We start from the raw sequence: 25210 nt of genomic DNA, 5'->3' as shown, positions 1-25210 counted from the left end.
CCCTTTTCCCGATTGACAGTGGATTAACCCTTTCGGACAAGATCGCAGACGACGCACAATTTAAACACGCTTAACCTAGCGAATGCAACAACAACTATGATCGGGGATCGCCTCGGCTAACGTTGCTAGCTTATACTGTTCACCCCACAACAGTTGGCAGCTCTGCTTTGACAAGTCATCAGTCATCGATCCAAAAATCACACTTACTTTCTGGCAAATCCTTGATCATAAGCAGACTGGTTAAGAAAGCAGGCATCTTCGAAGTGTTTGCGGCAGAGAACACTACTCGATGATGGCATGAAATTCATTCGCTTCATGCGAACGAAAGATGTCCATTTAGAATCTGGAAGGGTTGCGTTAAAGAAAAAAAAAATGAAAATATGCTTATAATTGTTTAGCCATTGATATTATTCAAAAACATGGTTGGCCAACCTTAGTTCACATTTCCCCTTTAAGTAGACTGCGTTTCGTGGAAACAAAATCTCCAGAGGGTCGCGCTGCCCTTTCCACTATTGTAGTGGGTTATTTTTCAGGGGGTAAAAACTCACGATCTCTGTACCGCTCCACACTTCACACAAGCTCTGTCCCATGCAAACAGATCTGGCTCCCTTCATCACTTCAAAGTCTGACTTTTGTTTTCCTGGGTGCGTTGAAAATCAATCGCTGCACGTCGCTGCTCAAACTGTTCATTGTTTTAGCATGTTGCTTCGTTACCACTACTAGTTTCGTTTTGGGCTGTGAAGAAAACGCTACGGAGCGTGCGCTACAGTGGTTTTGTTAGCTCTCGCGTTGTTAAGACACGCCCATGACGATCGGGTAATGACGGCGACTAGTAGCGGTTCTGCCGAAATGCATGGGAAGTTGAGGCAACCACGACTGCAAGTGGTGCTTGTCCATATTATATGCGTGCGGTCTCAAGCTAAGTGCGCTGTGTGATGAATGACACAAGTGCAGCATGTGAAATAAAAGCTAAATTATTATCGTATTAAGCAATGCATTGAACTAGGCATTAGAAGCAGATTCTTGTGCTCACGATAGCCGAATTCTATCTCTACTATCGGTTCATTGAATATTTAATGGCTAATTACTGTCCAATGTTAAGTTTACTGTCGATACAGCTGTATCTCTCACCTGTAAAACCGGATATCCGGTCGTATCGGTTTATCGTTCTCAAGCTTACATTTTAGCGGTGTAAATGATCGCTTATCCAGCAATTTGTGTCGCCTCGTATGCCACACAAAAGAAGCGGCCAGATCTGCCGCGTCGGTACCGGAGATACTTTGGGTATTGCGGAAAAGGTAGTCCCGTCACATTTTCCTAATCTTAGAATCAACTTGTTAACGAAGTATCTGGTGTAGTTACAACCGTAGTTTTGAGTTCTAATATTCTAATTAGGCTTGTTCTGAACAAAGAGGCGAGGAGGATAGGACTGAATAAAAACAAGTGGTTTATAATGAATAAAATTAACAAGACCAGTGAAGTACAAGCACTTTAAAATTTGAAGCAGAGTCGAGAGATTTTCATCGACGTGGGCCGGAATGATTAAAAGCACTAACAATTTCTATCATCATTGTCCAATTTGTACGAAAAAGTTTAAACCCAAAATACAGAAAAGAGGAGTACGAGATTATAGTCGGACTGCTAGTACGAGGAAAAAAAAGTCATCCAGTTACGTAGGGGTAATGTAGTTGAATAAGCAGCCATGTACTTTCTGTAGCGCTTTGTCACCTCCACTACAGTCAACAAGAATGAAAGTATCTCGTGAGGCTGTGTTTTGCAATCAGTTTCCAAAATAAGGAAATCCGTGAACTTTTATCTTATCTACATCAAATTATAATCAATGGAAGGATTTTACTGATGCTTCGTGGGAGATCCCAGCTAAGGTACATGTACATTAAGTGGATAGCCCCTTATTCAGCTACATTACCCCTACATAATAATACTAAAGATACACGATAATATCGGATACCAATAATTATCGGCCGATAATGGCAATTATGACGTCACACAGATAATACAGATTAAAAAAAATCAACCAATAATGCAATCCGATAATTATATACTTGATTTAGCCTCCAAATGTGCGCAACCAAGCAGTTTTCTCCACTTCTCCACCGCTGCCTGCTCAACCCCTCCCCTCTCTGAAGCCCCTGTGGGAGGAGGGGTTGAGGAGTACGGCGTCATAGAGGAGGCGGTGTTACACATCAGTGTTGAGGCGCTCTCACTCGCGTGCGTTGCTTTTCCAGTGTGTGAAATGAAATAAACGATGCTCTCGCCATCTACAAAACAGTTCCACGAGGCGTAAAGAAAGCGTCCTCATTGAACACCACTAACCCAGCAGCCATTTAAAACTGCATCACAATGATTTTTGGAACGAATACGAGGCTGCTGCTAGCGCGAATGCTAAAGCTATTGTAAACACAAACTATCAAGGAAGCTATGGGGCTTGTGACGATACAGAGACGCTGCGGTCCTCCCGGAGTCGGGTTGTTTGGGAATGCAGCCCAAAGCGGGTTGTAAACTCCCATCTATGGCTAAACACCTCACGAGACCGATAGTTGACAAGTAGCTGTCTTCCGACGGAGCCTGCCGGTCCGGCAGGTCGCCGCCTCGCCCTAGGCGGGCAGAGCAGAGCCATGCACCGAATACGGCGCAGCGAGCCGGCCAGATATCCGCATGAATTTAGTTGCCGCCGCCACTCCGGTTCAAGACAGAGGCCTGGCGCGGGTGCCAATTTGGCAGCCGGGCGGACTGAAGGGCACAGGCGGGAGGAAATTCCCGAAATGACCCGATAGCCAAACCCCTGGATGAAAAAATAATGCAGTTTATACGACCACGATTCTTCGTGAAAGACATGCCGTTCACATCAGTTTTACCATAGACATTTACACAAGTGATGTCAAGAAAGCATGTTTATCATGACGGCACAGTGGTTAGTTGATAATTTTAACATGCACCAAACCACACAAAGAAGTCATCCAGTCAGTAATGCATTCAGTACGCTTTAAATTTATGACGTCTTAATCAGATCATTCTTCTTAAATCTAGTCAAATAATTTTCCCCATCTTGAGTGTTGAAGACTAGTTAACAGATGAATGCGCCAGATTATTCCACTTACTTGAACGAAATATTGCCATTTGTTCTTATTAAGCCCAAACATCTAAAAAAAAAAAAAATGTCATTTTTCACCTAAATCAAGAAAAAATTGCTTTCAAATAATGTTTTGAACCAGACATATTCTTGAATAAAGAACATTTCTGACAATTTTTTCTTTAGGATTATGTATAATAATTTATTGCTTAAAATAAGGCTGTTAAGCTTATTTTCAGCTGGCTATTTTTCTTCAAGAAATCTGAGTGAAATATACTTGAAGTGCTGGCAGTTAATTTCACTTATTTCCAATAGATTTACACTGAAAACAAGGGGATTTAACTAGTTTTAAGGAGTTGTGTTTTTGCTGTGTAGTAATGTTATACGTTAGGAATGGCTTACTTTTAAAGCCATTTTTGTGCAACTTATGTATTTACTCTGTAAGTAATTGTTGCCAAAAGTTTACCATGACACAATGTCAGACAATCTGTCTTTATTTAGATGTTGGAATTTACTATTTGTTCACAGTAATATTTTCTCTTGTGTATACTTTAAAATTTTACATAAATCTTTTGATAAAATTATCGGCTTGACATTATCAGTTATCGGTTGGAACGAGGAGGAAATTATCGGTTATCGGTATCGGCTGAAAAATGCATTATCGTGCATCACTAAATAATACGACTTTTTTTCTTGTAGTAAGAGTACAACTTTAATCTGGTAGTCATTCTTCCCCTCCCTTTATTTGGCCCCAATAGTCTGTCGTAATATGTCACTGTCAATCAAGAGTAGTAATAGTGACTTCTTAAATTACACATAATCAACCCTCCTCAAAAAAATTAATATTTGTGAGCCAGTCATAATTTTCCATATTTATGTAATTATATTATTGATGAATGATTTAGAATTTTTGTAATTTGGGGTCTACTGTTTCAAATATTAGCTGTGAAAAGTGTAGTTTGAAAGAGGGAGAGTATTGTATAAATAATGCCACTAAACTTGGGAGTAAAATCAGGTGAGCCAATACTTTTGGCAATACTGTGGATTAAACGAACGATATATCGTTGAAACATCGCCATCATGATGTGCGCGTGCGCGATCGTCCCATCGCAAGCACGTGCGATAGTTTTAATTTTTTTTAATCCACATACGCCTTGTTTCTGATCTGCGCACAGCCTCACACCCTCCCTCTCCCAGGCCTTTGTTCCTCTCAGTCACTGCGGCACTTGCCTATTTAAGTTAACATGGCTTTGATCTGGCCAAAGAAGATGACTTCACACGTGCATCTGTCAATCATCGTTTAGCTTGTTAAACAGTTTCTGCAAGGAAGCCGCGCTGGAATGAATGAATGTGTGTGTGTGTGTGTGTGTGGGGGGGGGGGGGGATACGTTGGAGACATAAATGCCAGAAGTGATCATGAGGAGTCACAGCTAAGGTAGATAAACAGAAGCATTTAATAAAGCCAAGCATTTATCTACAACAGTACTTTATTTATGTTAAAAAATGATTTGGTTGGACCGTTATGTTTAAAACTGATCATAATTATGACATTTGAAGTGCTTAAAAACCTTTTATTTATATACATTTTTTTAAAGCACTTTGGGGGGGGAAAGTGAGAAAAAAAATCAAGTCTTATATGTATCTCTTTCCAATGCAAAATCTGAATACATTGAGCAAAAACACACACACACACACACACAAAAATAAATTGGGGGGTGGGGGGTGCGCTACTTCACGGTTTTTCACTTATCGCAGCGGGTTCTGATCCCCGTTAAGCACGAAAAACGAGGGATCACTGTACACTGTGGTGATGGTGAGTCATCCAAAGTCTTTCCAAACAGCTATTCAAGTCATCTAGTAAAAATTTCTTTAAAAAATATAATTTTTTCCCAATATCGCAATATAATATCGCAATATATTGCAAACCCCCCAAAAATCGCAACAATAGTTTTTTCCAATATCGTTCAGGCCTACTGTGGATCCACATCATACAAGGATTGGACAAAGCACATGTAAAGCACCAATACTGCCAATCGTCAACAGGATTTGAGCAAACTTTACAGACGACAATTGACCTGAGTGCACAATCTGATGAAGGCAGAGTGGATGACAGGCAAAACAGTCATTGGCCACTGCTTCTCACCCCAATACACACGTGTCTCTTAATCTGATCCTTTCGAGCGAACTTTTGACCACAAACTGAGCAGGAAAAAGGTTTTTCACCAGTGTGGGTTCTTGTGTGTACTTTTAAGTGTTGAATTTGAGCGAATCCTTGACCACACACTGAGCAGGAAAAAGGTTTTTCTCCAGTGTGGGTTCTTGTGTGTGTTTGTAAGTTTTTCTTTTCAGTGAAACTGTGACCACAAACTGAGCAGGAAAAAGGTTTCACTCCGGTGTGGGTTCTTGTGTGTCCTCTTAAGGCACTCTTATGACTGAATCCTTGCCCACAAACTAAGCAGGAAAAAGGTTTTTCACCAGTGTGGGTTCTTGTGTGTACTTTTAAGTGGTGATTTTGAGTGAATCCTTGACAACAAACTGAGCAGGAAAAAGGTTTTTCTCCGGTGTGCGTTCTTTCGTGTGTTTGTAAGTTCTGCTTTTTAGCGAAACCTCGACCACAAACTGAGCAGGAAAAAGGTTTTTCGCCGGTGTGGGTTCTTGTGTGTCGTTTTAAGTTGCTCCTGTGATTGAATCTTTTCCCACAAACTGAGCAGATGAAAGGTTTTTCACCAGTGTGGCTCCTCATAGGCATACGACAAGTATGGTTTTTAGCAAAGGTTTTCCCATGGTGAGATTTCTTATGACCATCATCTTTGTAAGGTGAGTGTGACGTGGCGCCATTTCCATCTGATGGTGCGATGAAAATGTGCGCTTGCGATCCTTCTGTTGAGCTGCTGCTTGGAAGCTCTGTCCCACTGCTGGTCTTACTCGGACCATCCTTGCTATTCAAGGGCTCACCAGTCGACATGGTGATATCGCCCTCCTCTTTAATGTATGGCAGCTCTACTTCCTCCTTTTTGATTGGAAGTTGTACTTTTCTCTTTAGCTGTTGAGCGTCAGGACCAAGATATTTGCTGAAACCTGTAAGACACAAGAAGACAAATGATATATTTTATGGACCGTCTATCCAGCTACTAGGCCGTGAGGTTAGACTAGCTGAGAGAGCGAGAGAGAAGAACCATAACAAAGATCTATTTGAAATTATTTCATTCGCCAGGCTAATGACGTCACTCTCAGCGACAGTAGATGTACGTAAAATGCATAACTAATTACATCTATGCTACCCTTCGTAATAATAGGGCTTTTTTCTCGTAGCAATAGTACAACTTGCATGTTGTAGTCCTTTTTTTATCTCTTTTATTTGGCCCTAATTTGGAATGAGCTCGACGACAAGCTAAAAGCGTTGAAATCCATCTCCAACTTTAAAATGATGCTAAAAAGCAGTCTGATCAGTAAATAAAAAATTCCAACATATCGAGGTTATAAATACTCCTCTTCTCGGGAAGTATTTCTTTGTGTGTGTTAAGGAGACCGGACTTACACATGATCCTATCTCAGCATTATGAGATGATGTACACTTTGTGAATATGAATGTATGTGTGAATAAATTGAAATTAAAATTAATAGTACAACATTACCACAACAATAATAGTCATTCTGTTAACGGACCCATTTCAAGGAGTAGGGGGAAATTCTAATACTCGTGTAAAGAGTTTTTCCTAGTTTCGGTGAGAAGGTGAATAGTTTTCTGTTGTTGTTCGTGAACTACATTTCCACCTTAACGAACATACCAATTAGCTTAGCAAGGAGACGTAAGAGATTCATTTTTCGAAATTCCCAGAGCTCGCGAAACTTGGGGGGGGGGAAAAGCGCATATATCAAGGTTTTGTCAGACATGATAACGTATCCGTCAGCCTGATAGCACAAATATAAGTACGCCTGCCCCTCTGCTAATGGATGCGTTGTTGATGTTAGTGCGGCGGAGCAAGGCTCCATTTATGGCTGCGCCTCTCAGCGCAAACTAGGGCTGGGCGATATGGCCTTAAACATGTATCACGATAAATTGAGCAGATTTATCTCGATAACGATAAATGACGATAAATTCGCCCAAGCGGACTGTTATATAATTTGAAAATCTGAATCAATGCATGAAATACAGATTAACTATTTCTTGTTGATTTATTTACCAGCATTCAATTTTATATACTGTATTTAACAATTGTACATGCAGTCTAAACATTAAATTTATAAAAATTAGGGTTGTCCAAATTATCGCGTTAACTGGCGTTAATTAATTTTTTAAATTAATCACGTTAAAATATTTGACGCAATTAACGCACTTGCCCAGCTCAGACATATTTAAATGTCACTAGAGTGAAAGGCCCACCTGTTAATTGTTTTGCGGAGTTTTGCTGCCCTCTGCTGGCGTTTGGGTGCGACTGATTTTATAGTGTAAGTAATTATTGCCATCAACAATGGCGGGCTACTAGTTTATTTTTTGATTGAAAATTTAACAAATTTTATTAAAACGAAAACATTAAGAGGGGTTTTAATATAAAATTTCTATAACTGATTTAGAACTGATTTATTGTTATAATAAACAAATACAGTCCTTATGTACCGCATGTTGAAAATATATATCCATCTTGCGTCTTATCTTTCCATTCCAACAATAATTTAGAGAAAAATATGGCATATTATATAGATGGTTTGAATTGCGAGTAATTACGATTAATTAATTTTTAAGCTGTAATTAACTCGATTAAAAATTTTAATCGTTTGACAGCCCTAATAAAAATGTATTGTAAGCAATAAGAATTCAAGTATGAACATTTATAACAGCGTGTATGACTTGAACAATGTACATTGTCAAAATCAATATGCCTGTGCAAACATGTAATTGTAACACAAATGACTTGCAGCTTGAACAGTACACTTCAAAAAGACAACTTATTGTTAATGGCTGCTGTGACATAATTATTAAATACAAGTGTTTACTTTATGGTTTAAGGGTTTTTTTCCCCCCCAGTGCATTTTTTCATAAATGCACGCACAGTAAAAATAGCTGGGGCCATTTCTCGGTCATTATAAGTTTCGCCGTTGGATTGTACTTTATGCAGAATTCTTTATCATCACAAAAGCTATCAGAGGAATCACACACACAGACAGATACAAAATAACGCCACATAGTAATTGCTAGATGCAGTCCGTGCCCAATCCACTCATTAAGTTCAGCCGTTTCGACCAGGTTAGAGCCTCTATCCGACTCCATAACGTTCATTTGTAGCGTTAGCCGCTAGCTAGCGTTAGCCTGGCTACCAGTAGAAAGCACTGAGAGCACCATCTCCGGAAATCGTGAGAACAAAGGAGGACAGCGGGTGAAAGCCCGTCTGGATGCCACCAAGAGTATACTAAATGTCGGTTGAAAGTTTGGTGAACCTCCCTTAAGCCACACTCCATCACGTTTTGCTTGTAGCGTTAGCTGCTAGCGTTAGCTTACCGGGCTTTTGTTTGATTGGCTTCCTGATGATCACGTGACTCCCTACGTAAGCACATTCACTGCTTTCTTAAAGGGGAATGAACATAGACGAACAACACAGAATCAAAGCGGGATGAAAAGACTATTTTCTTGTTTTATTAATTTACCGAATTTACCGACATGGTCAAAATTACGTCGGTCATCGTTAAGAATTTCGGTGACGGTAAATTTTCGGTTTACCGCCCTGCTCTAGCGCAAACTCATTCACACTTGCTGTTCCGTCCAAGACGGCCGTCCACCGCTCACTCTCCCCGAAAAGTCGGATCCAAAATATTGTAATGCCCCGGATGGGGGAGAAGAAAGAGAGGAGTCGTTATTGGCTTACCCATTTTATTGTTGCAACAATGATAAAGAAAAACAATAAAATAACAGCAGGCTGCTGCGACATGCAATCGCTATCTCGTCCATTCTCCCAACTCGTTTGCCCCTAGCTCACAGCTCCCCAGTCTTAAGGGGGCGGTGCATTGTTACGGACATTACAATATCCAAAAAATAGGTTGCTGCTGAACCATTCACACTAGGCTGCCGCTAGTTTGAAACGGCCTTAAAATAAATAAATAAATAAAATAACATCTCATTTGCAGGGAGTAACGTCTTTTATTTTGGTGTGGCGCTGCGCCACAATCTGATATTTGTAGGGGAAACCCTGAAATCAGACTTCATATTTGAAAGAAAAAAATATCATGATATTTATCGATCTCGACTGATAAGAAATTTTTTTATTATGATAACAATTGTTGTCATATCGCCCAGGCTTGAAGCAAAAACGTCCTACTTTGCCTGGACATGCCCCTTTTTACATCCTGACCAGGTTGCCCTGTGGTGTTTTATGAATTCATGAAAATGTACGTTTTTCATTCCTTTTCACGGGACCAATTAGCGTGCGTTGAAATTCACTGACGCTTTGCACAGAATACTACGGTACTATACTGCCTGTGACTGAATTACTCAACCCCCCCCGTGGATGTGTTTTATCAAGTTTAACATTCATTTTTCATTTTGTTTATAATCACATCAAATAATGACATGTCAACTAAACTAATATTATATATTATATAATACAATAATCGAACTCAAAACTACGGTTGTAACTACATCAGATACTTTGTTAACAAGTTGATTCTAAGATTAAGAAAATGTGACAGGACTGCCTTTTCCGCAATACCCAAAGTATCTCCATTACCGATGCGGCAGATCTGGCCGCTTCTTTTGTGTGGCATACGAGGCGACACAAATTGCTGGATAAGCGGTCATTTACACCGCTAAAATGTAAGTTTGAGAACGATAAACCCATAAGACCAGATATCCGGTTTTACAGGTGAGAGATACAGCTGTATCGATAGTAAACTTAACATTCGACAGTAATTAGCCATTAAATATTCAATGAACAGATAGTAGAGATAGAATTCGTCTATCACGAGCACAAGAATCGGCTTCTAATGCCTAGTTCAATGCATTGCTTAATATGATAATAATTTAACTTTTATTTCACATGCTGCGCTTGTGTCATTCATCACACAGCGCACTTAGTTTGAGACCGCACGCATATAGTATTGGCAAGCACCACTCACAGTCGTGGTTGCCTCAACTTCCCATGCATTTCGGCAGAACCGCTACTAATCGTCGTCATTACCCTATCGTCATGGGCGTGTCTTAACAACGCGAGAGCTAACAAAACCACTGTAGCGCACGCTCCGTAGCGTTTTCTTCACAGCCCAAAACGAAACTAGTAGTGGTAACGAAGCAACATGCTAAAACAATGAACAGTTTGAGCACCGACGTAGAGCGATTGATTTTCAACGCACCCAGGAAACAAAAGTCGGACTTCGAAGTGATGAAGGGAGCCAGATCTGTTTGATCGCAGGACTCGGAACTCGGAGAGTGCAAACGTAGAACGTGGACGAGCGTAGACGGCGCGCGGCCGTTGGCCGAAACGTAGACCGCGGCCCGCCTCCTCCTCGTGTCCTAGAAAATCCCGCGTCGCCGTTGGCCGAAACGTGGACCGCGGCCCGCCTCCTTTTTTCGGCCGCGGCCAATCGGCTCTCCTCGCCTACGACCGCGGACGCCCGTGATTGGCTCCGCGAACGCAGACCGCGGCGGCCCGCCTCCTCCTTACGACGCGCCTGCGGTTGGCCCAAAAGACGCAATCGGCGAAAAGACCCACGCGCTCAATCGACAAGCCGAAAAGGTAAATATTGTGTATGAAATTCGCCAAAAACGATGCAAACCGAGTGTTGTTTTTCAATTACCGATTCGAGCTAACGCTAGCTAGGCTAGCTGGTGTGTGGATAAGCCGTGTTGTGCGCGTTGCGCCGCGCTAATAATAATTAGCCGACGCATGTAAAGTTAACGTTCAATGACTCCGTGTGCTATACGTCTTGTATTACTTGTAACTAGTCACAAATTTAACCGATAACTCATTCATTTCACTTCTGTTCAATGCATTTTTTGTTGTGACGTGATCCTCCCTAGTATGATGCCCACACTGTAATTGCTCCCTATTTGGATTACAAAAAAACACTAAACAAAACAGAAATACTGTACTACATAGACGTCATCATTTTGTAAGTGGGCCAATTTTGCATTTTCCCCAATAACTTCCGTTTTTATTTGGAATTTGGGAATTATATGAACTCAAGACACCCCTCTCAACATTTTAGCATCTCTGAACATCAAGTCATTTTTCTTTTTCTAATTGCCAGCTAGGAATGGAGGCATCCTCTTCACAACCGACAAAAACGCAATTTTATTATTACCATCATCTAGAATTTTTCCTCCGTGTCATGTCCTGCTTTTGTGTTGACACTTGCCTTTGTGTTTCTCAGTGTACATCAGAAGCGATGACCGGCCACCACGCTTTGCTGCCAAAAATGCGCTTGAGAAGTACATGTACAAACAAGGTATTGTTCTGGATGCCTTTTAAACAAAAAAAAAACATCTCCTTCATTTAAAAAATGAATTGAACTATATTATTACTTCTTGTCTGATGTGTTTTTTTTTTGTTTTTTTGTTTTTTACACCTAACAGGTAGGAAAAACTGCCTTGCCGTCACCGCAGCTCCAACAGGCCAGCAGATCCCCGGCCAGCTCACGGTGACCTTTGGGAAATACAAAGGCAAGACCTTCATGTGGCTTACGGAGGAAGATGTCGGCTATGTCAAGTAGTGAGTATATATAAGAAATTGATAATAGGCAGTGGATTGTGTGTCTTTGTTACCCAAAATAAAAAATGTCGGTTTAAAACAACTACTGCATGCTCTCTTAAAAAGTCTCCTCGATGGCCACGTGAAGGAGAGGCGACGACAGAAGGGAAGGTGCGACACCAAAACTGGGGAGTGGAGGCTGAAGGAGCAGCTTCTACGCTACGTGGATATGTTCCCTCCGGTGTCATGCCACTTGGAGCAGAACATCGACCGGGCCATCTGCGGGCATGGCCGCTTCCGGTCCTTCACGTTCGAGGATATGTGGCAGTTTTATGACTTCTCCAAGCTCATCCGTAACGATCTCCAGGCCGAAAGCGCAGAAGAATGGAAGATGGCCCAGGAAGCCTTCTGCTTTGTGCGTCAGTGGCTACTGATGACGGAGTAGGACATCAATGTCACGTTAAGAGATTTCGATTGTACATCCTCACAAAGGAGGAGGAGGTTAGTAGGTCGATTAAAAAATAACATAATTTCCTTTGCCAGTGTTTTAATGCATTTCAGGGCTTACCCGTGATATTTATTTTTTGTTCTGTAGCGAGCTAAAGGCAAAGTTGCACCAGCTACGCCCCTCACGTCAGCTTGTGCATCAGCATTAGCAGCATTATCAACATGACCTGCTGTAGCAAATACACCATCATCACCAGCGGCAGTAGCAGCAGCACAACAACAAGCACCACCACCACAAGGTGATGATGAAGACTGGCAATGTAAAATACTACGCGCCTGGGCGCTTTGTGGCCAATCCGCACAGGGTCAAAAAAAATATTCCAAAAAAAAAAAAAAACAAACAAAAACTACACGGTCAAGGCGTCCACGTCCAAAGGACTTTCTGGCAGGTCTTTTGAAAACTTTGTAAATTTTAAGGAGGCGGTCAATGACCTTGTAAAATAAAACACATTGATATGTACTTCATGTCTCAGCTACTTTTTACACACACAAATATGCAGTATGTTCGGCATAGCATATAGTCCTGTATATTGTGCACTTTCCCAATGAGTGCAGACAGAAAATTAAAAACCTAGTCCTTATTTCTCAACACTTCAATATCTGCAAAACACTTGCTTATCATTAAACTTATTTAAGACTCAATACAGGCTGCTTAACTTTTACTGTGTACTATAGCTCCTTTATTGAAATACAAGAAAAAAACTGGAATTTGAGTGTTATAACAAATACATTTAAAGCATAGAGATTGGGAAAAGTCCTAATGCCCTTAATTGAAAGTGGAGAAAAAATAGGCCAAGACAACACAACAGCTAAAACGCAGTAATGATGAAATCTATAATGCTGCGCTTCGGACTACGACGTCACTTGAGGGAAACAACGTCAAACTTTGGTCCCGCCCTCCCGCAGCCTCTGAACAGATGCTCAACCACCCTGCGGAATGGAAAGATGCCAAGACCACCCAGAGGTAACTTGTTACCTGTTGGGCAGAATGACCTCGTGAATGAAAATTTAAAACCTAGTGACTTACTTCTAATGGAATACTAGTTTCTTAACATTTGTATATCTGATTAACACTTGCATATTGCAGTTTGCTATTGGCGTAGTTCAGGAGTCAGCTATCTTATTTATTTCAACATCATCCTTCGTACACTGCTTAGTTTAAATTTATTTTTAGGTAGTAGTAGTGTATATTATTTATTTATGTATTGACATTAATTTATTGTGTGATGCACTGATAGGGTGTTGCTATTTTTAATGTCATTGTACTATTTGAATGACAAAGCCTATTCTATTCTAACATTCAAACAGCCGTATTCAACCGCCTGCTACTACCACAGAAAAGACAACACACACAAATTGACCTAAAATATGAATGAATCAGCTCATCTGTGAATACGTATTTTATATAACAAACAAAATTAAAAATTAAAATAAATTCCTATATGTAATCTTTAAAAAGCTTTGAAATGTCATAAATATTCTTAATTCCAGAATAAATATGGTTCAAAACATTATTTGAAAGCAATTTTTTTTATTTAGGTAAAAAATGAACAACTTTTAGATGTATGTGCTTAATAAGAACAAATGGCAATATTTACTGAAGTAAGTAAGTGGAATAATCTCACATTCATCTGTTAAATAGTCTTTAACGGGCAAAACATGATGGAGAAAATGATTTGACTAGACTATGTGGGCCTAAAGTGCAGTAAGCAACCGGAATTAGTGCTCATTGTTTAAATACACTTTAAACTCATTCATAAACTGTTTTACAAAAAACTCACAGCTGCCACCCTGGAGGGGATGTTCAATTGGAGTGGGTTGGTCACACACAGATTGCAAACCGGAAGGAGTACTGGCCAATCAGAGCAGGGTTGGGGTTCCACCCCACAGTCTGGACTGATGACCAATCAGAGAGGGCGTATTTAATTGTAGGGCAGAATTGATACAAATCAGTCAACGTTTCGCGATTTGAAGACAGAGGCCGCATCGCGCTCGACCTTTGACCCTTGACTCTAAAGTTTGGCCCCGGACCTCAACGTTGAGCGCAGGTGTCGCTAGACTTCGATTGCACTTCACGTGGGAGGAGGCCCGATCGCGGGACAGAGCTTGTGTGAAGTGTAGAGCGGTACAGAGATCGTGAGTTTTTAATCCTGAAAAATAACCCACTACAATAGTGGAACGGGCAGCGCGACCCTCTGGAGATTTTGTTTCCACGAAACGCAGTCTACTTAAACATGAACATGTGGATTAGTTGATCTTCCACAAGAAAAATCTGCCCTTCAAAATAGATATGGACAGTGATGAGGAATAAAAAAATGTAGACACACAGGCATAAGTGAATGACTTTGCTGTGTATAAGGTTAAAGTAATGATTATTGACCTGTCTGTCTAAAATGCCATGTGTTTATTCCCCCAATTATACCAGTGGTAAAGCATAATTTACTGTTTGTTTATGATAACGCTAGCAGGTTTAATTTTTTTCTAAAGCTGCTGCATATAATTAATATTTTTTGTTTTAAGACGTTTACGTTGAAAGTTTGCACTTAAATTACCTCTTTTGTTCAACACACCAGGAAATACAGTAATTGAATTACTGCACTTTATTGTTGTCCGTCACTGGAGTTTTACTATCAATCCCATCCAACAAAATGACGGTCATATAGTAAGCCTTATTTTACTTTATTTTTTTTTCCATAAAAAATAAAACATAACATTGGTATGAAATTTTGTTATTTAATTTTGCTATTAGGAATGTGGTCTTTTTCATATGTTTAAAATACTGTACGAACACACACAACAAATGTTAACTATCGTATCGTTTTCAATCTGTATCGAACCATATCGTTCTTAAACTGTATCGAATCGTATCGAATCGCTGGGCCTTAAAAATGTATCGTTTTTTTAATCGAATCGTAACCTGTGTATCTAGATACATATCGAATCGGCTTCATGCCAGAGATTCCCAACCTGAATGTCAACTAGACAAATACAGCTGAAATAACAAAAAAAGTTTGGGTAATATTCCAATTATTGGCCTTTCTGTGATTACCTCACTGACAAAATTATTCAACTCCCCTAAGTCCACCACAAAGGTTTCCTTCAGTCAAACAGCTGATGAAAACATCTGTAGATGTGAACGGAACCCTAATGAGCAGCAATTAATCAGATTTAAAAGGACTTTGACACATAGCTCTTCTTGGCAGTTAATGACATCTTTACAACATGGTAAAGCCCAAGGAATGGTTAAAAAAAAAAAGTTCAGAGAGGAGGTCATTTCACTTCATAAGCAAGGATATTGATATATAAAGATAGCAAAAGGATTCAAAATTTCAAGGGATACAATTGGGAGCACAGTCCGCAAGTTTAAAGCTAAAGGCACAGTGCAAACGCTACCTGGGCGTGGTAGAAAGAGTGTTACTGTTTGCAACTGCTGTGCGATACCTCAAGTGAAAGGTGGAGAAAAATACCCAGGTGATAACTGAGGAACTACGTGTCAGGAATACTCGGGCAGGCAGGTGGACCCAAATGCAGGCAAAGGGAGGCGAGGCAGATGAATGGTGCAAAAATGATTTAATTAAATCCAACAAAAAACAAAGTACAAAACAAAGGCTGAGGAGATCCCAAGAAAGCACAGAGGCAAACAAAATTGTCACTAACAAAAGACTGGTTTTCAAAAAAACTTACTTGGAACACGAGGGCTTGGATAGACATCGACTTTGACACTGACATAGAAAATGACGCAACAAGGAGTGAAAAGAAAATGAGAGCTTATATATATACACACACACACACACACACACGCAGACAAGGGGTAATGAGACAACGAGGAACAAGTGAGCACAGGAGGATGCAGATTGGCGGACACACTAGGGGCCGGCACAACAGGTGAAATCCATGGGCAATCACAGGGACAAGTCACGCTAGGGGAAAACAAACACAAAACCTAACACTATGACAGGACATGTCATTGTAAGGTATTCAGGTTTCACCTCAGACAATAAAACGCACACAGCGAAATGATGGGTTTCATGCACGGACTGCCAGGCGCACCCCCCGATGACTCCAAAGCACAAGAATTATGCCAAAAACCAAGTGGACAAACCACAAAGGATTTGGGATACTGTTCTCTGGAGTGATGAGACCAAACAAACGTTTTGGTCATTGGATCAACATATGTGTGGAGGAGAAAGAATGATGCCTATAAAGAAAAGAACACCCTATCTACTGTGAAGCACAGTGGGGGGCCAGTCATGCATTGGGGTTGTTTTGCTTCTTTAGCTACAGGGAATCTTCAGCGTGTGCAAGGTATTATGAATTAAGTTCAATCTTGGATGCAAATGTCATGCGGTCATTGACAAACCTGAGGCTTGGGTGAGGTTGGACCTTCCAACAGGACAATGATCCTATGCATACCTCAACATCTACCACATCTTGGTTGCAAAAGAAGTGCTCGAAGATTCTGGAGCGGCCATAGCAATCACTGTACTTAATCCCATTGAAAACCTCTGGTGGTACCTGAAGAAGGCAGTTGCAGCACGCAAGCCCAAAAGTGTTAATGAACTGGAGGCCTTTGCCCATGAGGAATGGGCAAAGATACCTGTAGATCACTGCAAGAAACTTGTGTCAAAGGATGAGACTTCACGTCTAAAGGATGTTGTACTAAGTACTAAAGTACTACATACATAAGGGGTTAAATAATTTTGTCAATGAAGTAATCACAAAAAGGCCATAAATTGAGATACAGTGGTACCTCTACATACGATCGCTTCGACACACGAACTTTTCGACATCCGACGTAAAATTTGACTCGCCATTTGTTTCTACATCCGACGACATGCTCGAAATACAACGACAATGGCAGCACCGCAGAAGAATGCACGGCGGATTTTCTTGTGTGACAAATCAACACAGGTTTCAGAAAAGGTTGGTGCAGGTGGTGAAACAAGGAAAAAGTTGATGCTTACCTTCGAAATGAAGATGCAAATGACAGAAAAATATGAGCGTGGGGTGGGCATCCGTGAAATGGCTCAAGAATACATCTCCACGGTCCTCCTCCGACCATCGTTCGCCAGTCTTTATAAATTAAGCTGACAATTCTTATTGTCTCCAAAGAAATCGCCAGCTTCGCCACGTTTTCATCATTTCTTTTACAACTTATTCAACACAAAACGCCTGCTGTCTGCCGCAATTGATGGTGTTCTCAAGAGAACATTCAAAGTGAAAGTGAAACTCAAGCTCACCGGTCTGTCTCTGGCACGTGAGCCCCGCGGTGCGTTCAGGTACACAAAAAAACGTCCGCCTTATTAGAACCCGATTCGTTACACTATTACAGGAATTATTATTATTCTTTTTATTACATTATTCCAATTTTGATTTATAATTTATTTGTTTTGCTACGTGTAATTGCCATTTGTAATAGCACCAGCAGTATTTTTTAAGGATTTAGTGCAGGTTTTTGGGCTGTGGAACGAATTAATGGAATTATAATGTATTCCTATGGGAAAATCCTGCTCGACATACGACCATTTCGACTTACAAACAAGGTCCTGGAACGGATTAACTTCGTATGTAGAGGTACCACTGTATTCCCAAAAATATTTTTTGTTATTTCAGCTCTATTTGTGTCTTTTGTCATGTCATTATTTGATGTGATTATTAGAGGTGTGCAAAATTTCCGATTCTTAGATTATTCGCGATTCGGCCGTGGAAGATTCGAGAACGATTCACAAACATCCAAATTCCGATTATTGAAATATGCCAAGTAAAGCAGAAGTACGACACACTCAGCGCGCCGCGCGGTCTTCGGTACGCAATTAGGGACGGAGCGAGAGTAGCTAAACATCATGCTTCTCATTACCCGGCCCCTCGGGTAACGCCAATGCTCAACTCACGGCTCTAGCTCAACTCATGCCACGAGATAAAAAAACAAACAAAAAACAACAACGTACCTGACTGCTGCCGAAAAGCTGCTACAAGCCACATTATGTTACGGTAGATATCATTTATATAGGACTAGATGCATTATAGCTTCGGTATCGTTACCAGCACATCTACAAAAAACTAGATGCGGGCGTTAGTAACGGCCGGCATCTTAAAGCAGTACACCTCCCTGCAAGGCTGTTGTTGCGAACCTTCCAAGCGAACCTAATTAACTTTTTATCTAAAATACTCCTAAATCGGTAAAATATTGACTTGAATCTATCTTTAAAATAGTTTTAAAACTTTCACATGTTGAAAGTAGACAAAAGAGAAATTATGGAATAACAGGAGCAATTTTAACAACTTTAACGGTTGATTCACAACATTAAATTAATTGAAAGTAGTTTAAAGCTGCTGATATAGAATGGGGACTGGAGTTTTTTATTTACTGTTATTTTTGTATATTTGTTTACTGCTATATGTTAACTTGATACTGAAATAGTAGTTTGGTTTAGCCTGAGAGGATTTTTGAACAATTTTGGAACTAATGTACAAAACAAATTTTAAAAAATAAAATAAAAAGATAAAAAAATAAAAGGAGTGGGGTGCATCAATAATCGTTTTATAATCGAATCGGAGCCTCTGAATCGTAATCGTAATCGAATCGTTAGGTGCCCAAAGATTCCCAGCTCTAGTGATTATAAACAAGATGGAAAATGAATGTCAAATTTGCAAAAATACCATCTACTGTGGGGGTTCAATAATTAATTACACAACTGTACATATAGTAGCATACTATATTAATGCTACATATTTTAAATATATATTTTCTTATTTAGAATTGTTTAGAATCATGTTTGAAAGGTGAAGTCACAGTGTGTTGCCTATATGCACCACTAAGGGAAATCAGTTGACCATTTGCAGTGCGTAGATGCCACCTGCCGGTCAGAATAATTCACTGCATCTGTTTTTTTGTCACTTACACCAGTGGTGTCCAAACTATTCCACATTGAGCCGCAGTGGGTTCTGGATTTCATTCCTACAAAACAAGACAACATCTTTTCACCAATCTGGTGTCTCACAAGTGTAATCAGTTGATTGCAGTCAGGTGCTGTTTGTTTTAGCACAAACTTCATTGGTTGAACTGTCTGTGCTTGATTGGTAGGAACAAAAACCAGGACCCACAGCGGCCCTTGAGGACAGGTTTGGACACCCATGGACACCCCTACCTGCAGCTGCGAGGAATTTCTCCCTGCATTTTTGGGAAGAACAGCAACAAAGAATAGCTAATACCAGAGGAAAGGTATGACGGAAAGTCTTAGTGATTTTGAAACCGTGACGTTTTCATACCGCGTTATGTCTTCAAACCGGTACCCGGCACATGTTTATATAACACAATGTTTTGTAAACCATGAAGGCAAACAGTACAGACGAGACATTTCTACGCCTCGTTTTACACATGGGAGCGTTTGTAAACCTTACCCTTGAATACTTCCTGAGTACAAAATGCCCAATAGCTGGAAGATAGGCTAGACAACGACAAAGACTGCAAGAAATTTATGTTGGGCGGCAGTTTGGAATAACGTCAGTCTTCCTCTTCAAGATGTAGTTGTTGATTTTGTTTCCCTGATTAACCCTTGAGAGTCGAAGGACGCGCCGGCGCGTCCTCAGCGCACGTAGTCTTTGAAGCGCCCTCACGTTTTAATTACGTCACCCACATGCCGTTGGTTGGTCTCGTTTTAAAGTGCGGAAGTTGCGGTTTACTCTCGTTATTATTTGAAGTCAATCGACCAACTAAAACGTAAGATATTGTCATTTAAGTTTTATAGTTTTATTGTCCTCTCAAAAATTTTTTAAAACGCTTCATGGATCATTTGTTTATGTCTATATTTCCATCATTTCTTGTCCTTTTTCAAAACGGAAGCTCCATGAAAAAAACACAAATCAAACGAACCCTTTCGAAGTCACAGTGGAAGCACAAAATGCGTTTTTTAAATAAATATAACTGCCGTGCGAGGTTCCACCGAACGAGAGGGAGGAGTGTTCCGAAGCAGCGAGGTGGCGAGCGACGGCCGTTTGGATCGAACAAGGACTTTGTGTGACTTTGAGAATGAACGGAAACTAAATTTAGCGCAAGCAATTGTGCTTTTTGATCAACTTGAGGAAGAGGATGGTCCAAATTCGTCATCATCGTCTTCTTCGGAAGAGTCCTCGAGTGAAGATAGTGACGGATTTGAACACGTGGGTGACGCCATCGACGAGCAGAGGTAAGCAAACTCACTTTTTTTTTTTTTTTATGCTGAAAAAGTTTCTTTTGAAAGTTTCTTTTGATATTGCAAGACAAAGTTAATTTTGATGCAATATAAGTGTGTGTTTGTGTATATAATAATAAAATGTGCATATCATATCAAAGTCGTACGTGCACTGTGTGTATCCAAGGCAGGAATTTATAATTGTGGTGATCTTTCTATATGAAGATTAGGGATGTAGCAACTATTCAGCTATGGTATTCTTTCTATTGTCATACATATAGATTTCCATTATTATTCATTGCTGTATATATTTTTATTTTATACTTTATTATTTTCATAAATACTGACTTTTTTTCATGTACATTTATAGTGACAATGAAAGTAAAGTGAAATGAAAATGGAAGGGTGGAAAGAGGACCGACACCCCATGGAAGTGTGGGCTGTGTGATGTCGCCCTGTGTCGAATTCCAGGACGAAACTGCTTTTCGGAGTGGCATGCCTGAAACAATTTTAACTTGTTTATTGTAAATATTTTTGAAAATACTTTTTTCCCCCCAATGTTATATATATATATATATATATATCCCCCCCCACACACACACACACACACACAATCAGTCTTCTCAATTTGTGTATATAAATGTGTGTTCAAGAAGCTTGATTGTGTGCACATAGTTTTCATCAGGTGATGGGCCGCAATACCTAAACTCATAAAGAGATGGCCTCTAAACACTTTTTGTGTTAGATGGTATATATTTATTCACTGTTCGGTCTGCTGTATATAACGTGTTTTGACTAGAGCATGTATAAAGGCAAAAAACGCCTATGGCTATACCTGTTGTTTATGTTGAATTGTCAAATATAAGACTATTTATTCTAAATTTTTTTGGTTGAATGTTCATCCTAACATGTTGAATAAATATTACAAAGTTTCAAAACGGTCCGTTACGCATGTTTGGTTGTCAATTGGACATCAATATTAAAAATTTTGACAAAACGATTTTGGAATTTTTGGTCTTTTTGGGCCCAAAATGATGATTTATAATTGGTCAGTGAAGGAAACAACAGTTTGGACATGAAGTTCAAGGTGTCACAAAAAAAGGGACCAAAGCAGGCCATCGTAAACAATTCTTTCTTTGAAATATAAAGGCAACTTCAAAGGCATGCAAAAGCAGACAAAATAAGCCCAGACCTTAAAGCGTTAAGAAAAAAAAAAACTCCCCGTGCGCCAAAATTACCCAATTCTCTCCACTTTGTTAATTTTAATATATTTTCTGTTGCACAATGTGACTTGAAGTGTTTGTTATTTAATATATACAAGTACGGATGTCCAAAACTGTTTTTTAAAATGAGAAACTCGATTTTTACCTCACGATTTCACATACTTTAGGGTGTCAAAAATTCCCTGCTGCTCACATAAAAATATATCCTGTATTTTAAATTTTCCAATGAGGTATTAGACATGCATGTTGACATTTTTTAAATATGGTTTAATTGGGGGTCTCTGAACAGAACCTCAAGCCACCTGAGTGTTTTCTGCCATGTGTTCGTCTTTCACACAATCATGCTTGTTTTGCAGACGATTACACGCGCTTCCATTTCTTAAGTTTACACCAGTGTTGCACCTTAAACACGCGCTGATGTACCGATGTCAAAATGATTCAGTCATATTTCGTAAAACAACAAGGATTGGACACTCGCATTAAGACTGAACGGACTGAACGAATGCCACCAAATGACAGTTCTGGCTTCTTCAGACAGAGCTCGGCACTCCCCTCAAGCTGAGTAACGTGATACTCACAGAACAAGGAGTGTGATGTGAAATCGTCACTCTCTGATGGTTGAGCGATGAGGTTGTCTGCTTGGGATCGTTCTTTTGAACTGCTGTTGCTGCCATTCTGAGGCTCCTTCCCTCTGCTGGCCTCACTCTCACCGCCATCTTCACCCTTCAAGGGCTCATCAGTCCACTCGGGCATGTCCACCACCTTCACTTTAACATATGGAGGGTCCTCCTCCTCCTCCTCCTTTTTGAGGGAATGAGGTTGCTGCTGCTCCTCAATGTAGGGGTTCACCACTCTAATGAAATACTCCTCCTGCTCCTCTTTAATGTGGACGAATTTTTCCCCCACCTTCTTGATGTATGGCAACTCTTCCTCCATGCGAGGAGACTCCTGGCGTTCAGGACGATGCACTTGACTGACATCTGCAAGACCAAGACCATAATCACACATGGGCCAAATTTTATGTCTTCATTTGCCATAATAGGTCCCCCCAAAAATTTACTGTTTCAGAAGTAATCCTCTGAGACCATTTTGTATTTATTCGTATCTTGTTGTCATCCCCTACGACCCAATGTAATAGCGCCGTCCCGACGAAGTTGTTGACATAGTCGATGAAGTAAATGCGTTGGCGAGCACAATATCTCGTCGACGGTTAAAGGCGAGTAAAAAATGAATAAAATACAGGTGAGGAAAGTTGAGAATGTCAGACGCTGGGGTTCCAAGCAAGGAAAGCGGCACGAAGCCAAAAAAGCAGACCACAGTGGCCAAAGCGTGGACTTAATTCACAGATAAAAGGAGGGTGTCACTGTCGTCTGTAGCCTCTCGTAAGCCCATATTAGGGATGGGCAATACAGCCTTAAGTAAAAAAGAACTACGAGAATAAAGTTGTACTATTGCTACAAGGAAAAAAGTCATTATTACGTAGAGGTAATGCAGCTGTAAACTGCTACGCACGTTACCTTAGCTGGGAGCTATGACGAAGCATTAGATTATACATCTTTTAATTGATCATCATTTGATGGAGATGAGCCAAAATATTCAGGATTTCCTTTTCTGTAAAACCAATTCGAAAACATAAGATGCCTTCAATATTGTTGATTTTAACATAGGCAGCATGGCACTACGTAAAGCACGTAGCTGCTTATTCAGCTACGTAATCATTTTTCTGTTGTCACTCTTGTGTTGAGGCGGCAAAGGGAGAAAAATTTGTAAAAAGTAACTGATAAATTACTTTTAAAGTTACTTTGATGATGAAGTAATCAGTAAAGTAACTAGATTACTTTTTTGAGGCATAATCAGTACATAAATTACTTTTTCAAGTAATCTGTGACAACACTGCATGTGATATTCACAGCATTATTATCGCTAAGCAGACCAAAATTTGGAGACAATTGAATCCTGCAGTTCAAAAGTGATGAGAGTTCATTCATTACCCGCAGCCAGACCTGTTGTACAGGTCCATGCTGCCAAATAGCATGCAAATATGTATCTGGAGTATTCTCCTGACAGTTTGGACATTTATTGGATTGGGGAAAACCCATTTTGTACGTATTAAATTAAGTTGTATGCCATCTATGCAGTATTTTAAATTGGAGATTGCTATTCGTAGTCGAGATAAATGTGTTTTTACAGATTTCTGTCCAGCAACTATTATCGGATGTTACTGAAAAGTCGTTTCTTCATTTACCGATTGGTAAATATGTAGAATTGTGACATGAGAATATTTCAATTCAAGTATTCTGCATCAAATTAAAATTAGAAAGAGACAAACAAAAACAGTGAAGATAGAAAGCCTCAAAATGTCTATTTAGTGCTGCGTGACAGCACTAATCAGACATTTTGTGTCTTTAAACATTCGAATCGTAATGTATAGTATATGCGAGACAATTTAGTCATACGTCAACTTATGCACCTGACATTTTGGAACTTGATGTTGGCTTGCAAGGCGACGATTTTATCCCAGGCGCGTTGTTTGTTCTCTTTTGTTAGCTGCTAAACTAGGCTAGGCTAACAAAGCAGGCCTCGACGTTTCAACCTGCACCCAAACGACTCGAAGCAGTAGCGAGATTGAACGGATTCTTGTCCGAAACTATCTGCCACCTTTCAGTCGATTACATTGCGTCGTGGGGCTTAGTGGATTGTCTTCAAAGCACCACTTTTCCAAAGCAATCGGACGGCTACTCCAGCCACTCACATCCTCTACGTCATGACGCATGACGCGCACGTACACCGCTTGCTTTTTTTTATTTTATTTATTTATTTTATTTTATTTTTTTGCGCGTACTTTTCATAGTCCAACGTACGGAGACCCTTGCCTAATTATGCATGTCTATAGAAATTAAACACGCCGAGTTTTGGCTGATGCAACCACCTCAACATGTTTAATAATATAATGAATATATAGACCGTTAAATATTATTGTATTTCTTGAAATAAAAATAATACCAGTAGAGAACTGCTAATGGACGGTGTTTCTTCGGCGCGCCGTACAGTCCAAGCGGGTTGGCCCATCGACACCGTTCAAATACCGATATAACCGGAATTCTCGTGCGACGCAGGGACTCTTTCGAAGGATCCCCAGAACGTTTTTTTTTTCTTCAAAATGTATGTTATATAACTGACTCTCTGTCTAGTTATATTAATATATATTCAGGACGCAGGAGGCACTTTCGTGTGTCGCAAGCTTGACTGAACTCTTGTCGTGTCGTGTGTCACATACAAATACGTTCGTGTCACAACACGAACCCAACACATATAACATCCACTTACACAACAGTATGTAGTCTTAAAATTCTTATCCAATTCACATAAATCATACATTTTAAAAAATTGGGGAAGGTAAGGGGTATATCGAAATAAAAATAATACCGCCAGAGGGCGGTGCTGAACGCACTGAATAATTCCTGTGAAGAACTACACCTCCCATGATCCTTAGTTATAATTTGGCCCGTTTTAAAATAGGCGGGTTTTACGTTGTGATTG

General features: G+C 40.1%; 1 protein-coding gene across 5 annotated transcripts; it reads right to left on the bottom strand.

Annotated features, from left to right (window-relative positions):
• Nucleotides 1-4582: 4582 nt before the first annotated feature.
• On the bottom strand, nt 4583-24916 carry LOC130928557 (zinc finger and SCAN domain-containing protein 2-like). Of its 5 annotated transcripts, none has more exons than XM_057855256.1 (3): nt 24674-24916; nt 22249-22650; nt 4583-6169 (listed from the first exon to the last, which is right to left on the bottom strand). In XM_057855256.1, exons 2-3 carry the CDS (start codon nt 22604-22606, stop codon nt 5214-5216), a joined length of 1314 nt encoding a protein of 437 aa, XP_057711239.1. In that variant the 5' UTR covers nt 22607-22650; nt 24674-24916; the 3' UTR covers nt 4583-5213. The 5 variants fall into 5 exon arrangements, with proteins under 5 accessions (XP_057711239.1, XP_057711237.1, XP_057711238.1 ...); XM_057855254.1 differs by lacking the exon at nt 24674-24916 and adding an exon at nt 24141-24429; XM_057855255.1 differs by lacking the exon at nt 24674-24916 and adding an exon at nt 24146-24429.
• Between the last annotated feature and the right edge of the window lie 294 nt (nt 24917-25210).

This window comes from Corythoichthys intestinalis, chromosome 13 (assembly GCF_030265065.1).
Source record: "Corythoichthys intestinalis isolate RoL2023-P3 chromosome 13, ASM3026506v1, whole genome shotgun sequence".
Taxonomy (NCBI): domain Eukaryota; kingdom Metazoa; phylum Chordata; class Actinopteri; order Syngnathiformes; family Syngnathidae; genus Corythoichthys; species Corythoichthys intestinalis.
The sequence above is the reverse complement of the archived record's forward strand: the minus strand, read 5'-3'. Positions and strand labels throughout refer to the sequence as shown.